This window comes from Camellia sinensis, chromosome 1 (genome assembly GCF_055761805.1).
Source record: "Camellia sinensis isolate YWXY chromosome 1, ASM5576180v1, whole genome shotgun sequence".
Classification (NCBI taxonomy): domain Eukaryota; kingdom Viridiplantae; phylum Streptophyta; class Magnoliopsida; order Ericales; family Theaceae; genus Camellia; species Camellia sinensis.
This window is the reverse complement of record NC_138961.1, coordinates 235,883,347-235,892,333: the sequence shown is the minus strand read 5'-3', so window position 1 is coordinate 235,892,333 and position 8,987 is coordinate 235,883,347. Positions and strand designations below refer to the sequence as shown.

Sequence of the window (8,987 nt, the reverse complement as noted above, 5' to 3'; positions counted from 1 at the left end):
ACCGACAGGGAGTGACTTTGATATTCGATCGAGCTGGGAGTATTTTAGCTGCTGTGAGGCGGCATTGGTTGAATCCCTCGCTCCAATTTGTTGGATATCATCGGCACTGCCTTCGACATGTTTGTAGTAACTTTAACACTACGTTCAGAAATAAGGAGCTGAAACAACTTCTATGGAAAGCAGGAAGTGCTCATCAACGACGAAAGTGTAATGGTTACTTACAACAAATACAGGCTATTGACCAAGAAGCCATCACTTGGGTTTACAAGATGAATCCTGAGGAGTGGGCCCTTTCGTATGACGGTGGACATCGGTGGGGGGTATTGACTAGCAATGATGCAGAGTGCTTCAATAGCGTCTTGAAAGGTGCAATGAACTTACCTATCTCAGCTATGGTTGAATTTACATTTCGGCGGCTTGTAAAATATTTTGACGAGATGGGAGCCCAAGCTGAACTAGATGTACGAAATGAGTTCCAATACCCTAGAGAGATGCAAAAAACTATTGAGGATGGCATCACAAGGGCAAATACTTTCAAGTTGATATCATATGACAGGTTAGTTTGTAATATAAATTAAATTATTGTTATTATGTTGTCAATTTAACTACACCTAAAAACATGAACTTCATTAGTTTCTATTACAATTTTTTTATAGGCCACGCCGCGTGTTTGAGGTGCAAACATCTTTTCGCCATGGACGAGGTCGCAATACACAAATTGTGCGGATGAATCAACCCACGTGCAGTTATGGGAAATATGAGATACGACACTATCCATGTTCTCATATGCTTGCTGTAATGTCTGAATGCGGTGACAATCCATTCGAGTACGTTGATCTAGTATATAGGCTTCCTGTATACATGAGGGTTTGGGAAACTAAATTCAATCCAATACCACATCAAGATTATTGGGCTGATCCGCAGTGGACTTTAATGCCTAATGTACTGCGTCTGCAACAAGTGAAACGGGGTCATGCATCTATGTCTCGTATTCCGAATGAGATGGACATATCAGATAGGCATTTGACCGCTCGTTGCAGTGAGTGCCAGCAGACAGGTCATGACAGGCGAACATGTCCGGCGCGACTTGGTCGATGAAGACTATGTAATACTTACATATTGTAATAGATCTTTTTGTAATTCTTTATTTGTAATAGATCATTTTCTTTTCTTTTGTAATTCATTATTTGTAAACGGGGTCATACATTTAATAGAACATTTTTTATTTGTAATAGATCATTTCTATTGTTTAATTCTTTATATATTGTAATTGTTTTATTTGCTTGACAAAATTTACAACTATCATAGTTTTTATTCTCTACTTCATTGAAAATGTTTATTACAGAATTTTATTTAAAATCACATAGTTCTTCTTTCATTTTAAGATTTTAATATTTCGACTGATTCAAGCATTTTGTACATTTAGAATTTATGAATTACATGTACGTAATTTACAAATTTTATACTTTATTGCAAAACAAAAATTACAAAATCAATAATGAAGTTGTCGAATATGCCATAAATGTAACGAATTTTGTCAAATATGTCAAAATCAATAATGAGGTTATGTCAAATATGCCAAAATCAATAATGAAGTTTTGAAAAAAAAATGATCATTCCATTTTGTTTGTAAATATTGACATACAAAAACTATCCACATGTTATTGGTCATTATTAAGCTTATGTAACTGAGATCGTAAAATGACTTTGTAAAAGATTTTTATATTAGTCCGAAGCATAGATAACGATAGGTTATGTTGAATTGCTTATCATATTTAATGGCACATAATATGCAAAATTCTGATTTTAGTTAATTGCTTCCATGTTAATGGCACACAAATTTATACTTTTAAAATAATCAACCACATTTATTTTCCAAGTCGTCATGTACATAATAATTTGAGCTTAATTGATATAGTTAAATTACATGCTCACCAATACAGTTTTTCAAAATGTATTTGTTTTTCAACTGTACAGGCTTCATGGCACATCTACCTGATGAGGTCCCCATTTTGAGTCATCCACATCGGGCTGACAGTATATGGGAGGACCCGGTATGTAATAACGTTTGTTGGACTTTACGCGTACAATGAAAATACACTGCATTTTGTTTTTGATTTCCTTGATAATGCTATAATTTAAAATACTCATTCTGTTATGCAGGACCAGTCACGCACCGTGGTGGCATACCGACGGGGAGATTCCGGCCTGTGGGATCGTCCATTGGACCATAGAGTCTTGCAGTGTCTACTACGCGCGGGATTCTATGGTGTATATCGTATAGGCCATATCAGACTGGACCACCCACTCATTACTGCTCTCGTCGAGAGATGGCGCACAGAGACTCATACATTTCATTTCCCGACCGGTGAGGCCACCGTCACATTGCAGGACGTATCTGTCCTATACAGTCTACGGATTGATGGGCGAGCAGTTACTGGACTTGACCCATCATTAACGATGGAGCAGTGGATAGCGCTATGTGCTGAGCTATTGGGAGTAACACCTACACCTGCAGACTTACAGGCAGGTAGAGTGAGGGTGAGGTGGCTGTCGGAGCATTTTCAGGGCGATTTTCCAGATCATGCTGCAGATGAGTTAGTACAGCAGCATGCGCGAGCATATATTCTGTGGCTTATTGGGGGGGTACTTCTCCCTGATAAGTCACAGAATCTGCTCAAGCTGATGTATTTGCCACTGTTGAGAGACATTGACGTCATCGGCCAGTACAGCTGGGGTGCCGCGGCTTTGGCATGCTTGTATAAGATGTTATGTCGAGCCACTCAGGTGGGTGTGACTCAGATCGGAGGACCCCTTGTCTTGCTACAGGTTAGTAAGAATTTTATTACATGTCAATTCATATTGTATGGCATATATCAGTATTGTAATTGCGTTCAAACTATTGCAGATTTGGGCGTGGGAGAGATTGATTCGCATTACCCCGTCTAGGCGGCAACTAGTTGCTCCTGGTGAGGTTCCCATCGGGCAGGGAGACATGCAGATGCCGGCCGGACCTCGAGGTAGCCGGTGGAGGGTTGACATGAGCCACGAGGTCGTATCGACCCACGTAGTGGTCGTGTATAGAGACCAGCTTGACCGGATGATAGACGGCGAGGTATCAAATTTAAATACCTAAATTTTAATTGTCATATGGACTGTATATGTTTATGAGCGATTTTTAATAGACTTGTCGTTATTGTAGTTTATCTGGCAGCCTTATGCTGATGTCCTCCAGACGCTCCCAGACTACTGCCGCCTAGGTGAGGATATATGGATGGCGAGAGTACCACTCATTTGTTTTGACGTGGTTGAGTGGCATCTCCCTGATCGTGTCCTCCGACAGTTTGGTCGGGTCCAGGCCGTGCCGGATCGGTGTGACACCGAGTGGCGGTTGCATGCGACGGATAGACGTGGCCGAGCCAGCACTGACTGGAGTCAGCATCATATGCGATACATACAGTTGTGGGATGCCCGTCGCGACACTATTGTACAGGCTGACTGGAGTGATGGGGTCCTCCCCTCTCCCGACCCTTACATGTTGTGGTATCGGCGACATACACACCTACTTGTCGGTAATCCGAGCCACCTGTCCGAGGCCAGATATCAGGGAGTTGGGCCTTCTCTCGAGGCATTGGTGAGTATCGTACTATATCTCCGATAATTGTTAATATCATAATTGATTATTTTCAGTCAACTATAGCCTAATATATCTGATTTTTTTTCCAGGTGGTTCGAGCTGGGAGGTCATATCACTTGGCTGAGGACGCCATTTTCAGACGTGATGGACAGCTTGGTCTGCAGGCCCTTGTAGAGATCAGAGAGTTATTGTACGAGGGGATCCAGCATGCCCATCGGGTAGATCGTCTGCATTTTGGGGACTACGGTGTACACAGTGCAGCAGCTGCTCCAGACACATCAGTCCCGTCCACGTTAGTGCCTCCCAATTCAGCGCCAGCCACAGCAGGTCCTTCGACTTCAGTCACCCCACCACATGATACCCCATACATTTCTCCATATTCCCCACACGTACATCTTACCCAGCATGCTGACCCTGACCCTGATTGGTCATCGCCCCGCTTCATGCATGATGTTATTACCCCACCCACCCAGTTACAGCCTACTTTTCTGGGGAGTACTTCGACCGCGCCCCGGTTCATGCATGATGTTGCTACCCCACCCACCCAGTTACCACCTGCTTTTATGGGGACTACTTCGACCGCGCCCAGGAGTACACATGATGCAGTTCTCACTGACATCTCCCACATTGATGATGAGGCCCATATTGAGCCCCCCCAGAGCGCGAGGGAGAGGTTATGGTCGTGGGGGACGTCGCGGCCGAGGTCGGGGTGCGGGCAGAGGTAGAGGTCGGGGTCCAACTGCAGATCATGATACAGTTGCACCAGATGAGGAAGTGACAGTTTCACAGCTCACAGCAGTATCTGATCTACAGGCACAGGCAGGATCAGGGGCATCAGATGCAGGAGAGGGGGGGTCACACTCACACTCACAGGCTCCACAGGCAGTCAGTGGAGGGCCGCATGCAGGGGAGAGAGTGCCAGATATTCAGTGAGTCTACCGTAGGAGACCGAGGAGGGAGATCCACGGTCGGGGTTGTGGGACTGGGGGCAGGTTAGGGCATTAGCGGTTGCGATATGGACTATATAGGTTTTTTTTTTTCTTTTTTTTGTTTGTATGTGTCAAACTTGTACAGCTGATGTAAGTGTCATACTTATTTATTCGCAATTATAATTTCACAATTTTTTATTCTTATTTATATTGATGAATCACACAAATCTGTTTCACATCTCTACCCCTCTCTCATTATCCGTAATTTAGGAGAACATAAATTACAAACGCGTTTGGTTTGAACAAAACGTGTAAAGAAGCTATAAAAAATATGTTTGTTCAAGGCTAAAAATAATTGAAATATCTCGCTTCATTGATAAGTCATGGATAAGCATTACAAATTGCATGCATTACAGAAATGCCCTGGGCATTCATCCAAACAATTTCATTCATTATCATCATCATCTGACATCTCAATATCAGATTCATACATAACATCCATGCTCCAGGCGTAGTACTGGTGTGCATCATCCATTAACCCATCTTCGGCACGCTCATTTGCGGTCTTCATTAGTCCGGACCTTTGCAAACGTTGGGTCATGCGATTAACCTCGCCGCGGATACGATGCAATGCCCTTTGCAACAACTGTGGAGTGTCAGTTGGCATACGCATGGCTAACCGGCGAGGAAATTTAAGATTAACTTCACGGCATAGCTCAACGAGAACGTTTGCTCGAGTTTTGCGAAATTCCCACTCAGCTCTCATGGTATTGACGGTGGCACGTGAGTAACGCAAATTTGGATTTAATGGGTATTGAAATTCATCTCCATCTGCAACCCAATAGTGACCCATTGCTGAATATAGATCAACCACCGTATATGTCATGATGATATCGCTAGAAATAGCTGTAAAACTTTTGTTGTGGTATGCTATGATATTTATACCATATATACACATGGTAGCTGTATGTATGCAATTTCCTGTTCGATCACATGCATGCCACTGACCTTATCCAGTGCATTCGGCTGTCAGGACTCGACTTTGTGTAGTCATGAACGAATCAACGGCCTGTAGCATCGGCTATTGTGCCGCAGATGCAGTGATGCCTATGACTTTGTGCATAATTCCAATGGGCACAGTAGGTAGGAGGTATGTGACTTTGTGCAGCGATGCAGGGATGCATATGACTTTGTGCAGTGATACAGTGATGCGTGTGACTTTGTGCATCACTGCATCACTGCATATGACTTTGTGCAGTGATGCAATGCTGCATGTCACTTTATGCAGTGATGCAGTAATGCATGTGACTTTCTGACTTTGCCATGCTTGTATACATTGTGACTTTTTTCTTGACATTACGTGATGCATGTGACTTCTGCAGTGCAACTTACATGCTTTGTTTTTTCCGCACATTTCAGAATTCATCTAAGTCACATTATTACGACTGTGAAAAGAAGCAGAAAATGCTATTATGTTAGTAAAAAAATATGATGGACGGTTGTGTAATGACAATAAAAATCGGATGACTGTGAAGTTCATTAACTGAAAATAAGATAAAATATAGGCACCAAAGTTCCAATCGTGTTTACCTACCAGGTGACCATTTTTTTATGTTGGTGAGAAAAACAATTATGAACAATATTACTTTAATATAAAGAAAATTTCATTTTTCGATTTCATTTATAATTTCTCGAAAACATCTATACGTACTAAAATCGTCAATTCCAAGTGACTACTTATTGTATTACAAAAGTAAGCATGACAAAATAGTTTCATGTCGCGATGCGACAACTCACTGCATTTTGTATTGTGATTCTATGGCCTACAATTATGATTTTATCTTACAACCACGTCCGTGACTACATCACAGGTACATAAAGTCACGGGTAATCAAAATTACATGAAATGAATAACATCAAATAATATCACGTGTATCACTTATTCCATAGTGCCCTAGCACCACTATGATGTCTATAAATACCCCAGTATGATGTTTGTTGAAGTCATAACAATAGTAATATATATACAATTACTATTATTATTTTTTTTTTAATTTTATTAACAATGTCTTCAAGAGGTGCAGGAAGTTCACGCCGGCAAATAAATCCGAAAGTGTGGCTGCTACCTCCATTTATGTATGACTACAAGAGCGAAAAGTACTCGAGTCCGAAGGATTATTATGCTGGTATCCGAGCAGAATGGGCGTTCAGGGTAACGGAGCAAGAAGGATTGTATAATGATCTACGTAACTTTGGGGCACCGGTACCTCATCGTCGTTCATTGACCATGGCTAGACGAAATGTGAGTGACTATGAAAAAGCAGTTAGCAGAATTAAGAAGGAGAACAATAGGATGTTGATGCGGAGATGTCGACATTTCATGCTTCAGCTAGCCACTGAAATGGCAGAAGCAAGCAACAGAGATTTGACAATGGTTGAGCGAAATAATGTCTTAAACAATGAAAAATATCTCTCTGACTACTACATGTCAGATGAGGAATAAGAAATCAAACACCGTTATCTTTCATATGTTCGTTACTGGAGTGTAAGACAATGTTGTTGTTGGTCTAACGTACGGATGTATTTCAAGTATTTTTGTTATGAACCTGAAGTTTATGAAATAACTATATTTATAAGTACACATTTATGAGTTCATGACTTTCTTTATTGAATTACAATTTGTTAATGAATGTTCTGGATTAATGAGTGGATTAATGTATGTTCAATTATGTGAATACTTAAAACACATAACATAGATCAGGCAACTCGGAGAAAAGGTTCCCTTAACTGGGGCTGCTGAAATAGGGATGAAATTACAACGAATTTCAATCTCCATCGGGAAAGAAGAAAGAGTCACCTTTCAATTCTTGAAAGTCCAGTAAAAATGATGACTTCGGTAATGAATGAGGGGTTGACAAAAAACTAAACTCGGTGAATCGAACTACCGCCTTCAACAACACATAAAACATAACAGGTAGGTCGGTGAATAGCTTCCCAAATGACAAGAACAATTCAAATAGTCATACTTTTCAATGAAATACAAATAGCGGGTCGTAAGCTTCATAAGCTTCATTTTTTCACACATTGAGTAGTCAAATCGTGGAGAGACTTGTCAGTATATGCAGATAGATTGTGAAGTCATGTGACCTGGTGCACAGTCTTTGGTTTTATTGATTTGTTTATTACAGTGAGAACTCATCTCTTATTTACATATGTGGGATTCTCAACTCAGAAAGTCACATGGCAACAGTGAATTCACTGATTTACCTTACTGTCAGCATGCTTTTATTTTGTCTGTATATGCAGATGGATTGTGAAGTCATGTGACTTGGTGCAGAGGCTTTGGTTTTCTCGATTTTTTGCTCGATTTTTTTTATTACAGTGACAACTCATCTGTTATTGATATATGTGGGATTCTCAACTTAGAAAGTCACATGGCAACAGTGAATTCACTAATTTACCTTACAGTCAGCATGCCTTTATTTTGTCCTTATATGCAGATGGATTGTCAAGTCATGTGACTTGGTGCACGTGCTTTGGTTTTCTCGATTTTTTGCTCGATTTTTTGTATTACAATGACGACTCATCTGCTATTGATATATGTGGGATTCTCAACTCAGAAAGTCACATGGCAACAGTGAATTCACTGATTTACCTTACAAACAACATGCCTTTATTTTGTCCTTATATGCAGATGGATGGTCAAGTCATGTGAATTGGTGCACAGGCTTTGGTTTCCTCGATTTTTTGCTCGATTTTTTTTTATTACAGTGACAACTCATCTGTTATTGATATATGTGGGATTCTCAACTTAGAAAGTCACATGGCAACAGTGAATTCACTGAATTACCTTACAGTCAGCATGCCCTTATTTTGTTCGTATATGCAGATGGATTGTGAAGTCATGTGACTTGGTGCACATGTTTTGGTTTTCTCCATTTTTTGCTCGACTTTTTTGTTACAGTGACAACTCATCTCGTATTGATATATGTGTGATTCTCAATTCAGAAAGTCACATGGCAACAGTGAATCCACTGATTTACTTTACAGTCAGCATGCATTTACCTTACAGTCAGCATGCATATATGTGGGATTCTCATTTATCCGTTCATAATCAACTATATAAACGAGTAAAGGTGAAGACACAACCTTACAACTCATTTCGCCCTACGAAATTATCATTCATTTGTTTTAAAAAATTAGCATGGCTACATGGTTCATAGGAGGGAGTGGGAGTCGCAGAGGTGGTAGGAACTTGCAAAGGGGTGAAAGTTCACGACGAGGAGGGGGAAGGGGAAGTGGCGATGCTGAAGATGAAACACCATTTCCTTTCTTGGATGCCTCTTGTGCTTATCATGATAGGTTTGGGAAGCGACATTTTGTCATGCCCAAGTACTATCGAGATCCATGTGGTTCGGTGG

General features: G+C 40.9%; 1 protein-coding gene across 1 annotated transcript; it reads left to right on the top strand.

Annotated features, from left to right (window-relative positions):
• Positions 1-2,211: 2,211 nt before the first annotated feature.
• On the top strand, positions 2,212-4,372 carry LOC145790702 (serine/threonine-protein phosphatase 7 long form homolog). Its single transcript, XM_082869143.1, has 4 exons — positions 2,212-2,829; positions 2,909-3,115; positions 3,203-3,634; positions 3,727-4,372. The coding sequence occupies exons 1-4, from the start codon at positions 2,461-2,463 to the stop codon at positions 4,360-4,362; spliced, it is 1,644 nt and encodes a 547-aa protein (XP_082725269.1). The 5' UTR covers positions 2,212-2,460; the 3' UTR covers positions 4,363-4,372.
• Positions 4,373-8,987: the final 4,615 nt, after the last annotated feature.

What these genes read in the sequence shown, in the direction of transcription:
- LOC145790702 (XM_082869143.1), top strand. Translation starts at nt 2,461, where the DNA reads ATGGAGCAGTGGATAGCGCTATGTGCTGAGCTATTGGGAGTAACACCT. An exon ending in GACCCCTTGTCTTGCTACAG is followed by an intron (nt 2,830 to 2,908) that starts GTTAGTAAGAAT and finishes AAACTATTGCAG; the next exon opens with ATTTGGGCGTGGGAGAGATT. An exon ending in GGCCTTCTCTCGAGGCATTG is followed by an intron (nt 3,635 to 3,726) that starts GTGAGTATCGTA and finishes TTTTTTTTCCAG; the next exon opens with GTGGTTCGAGCTGGGAGGTC.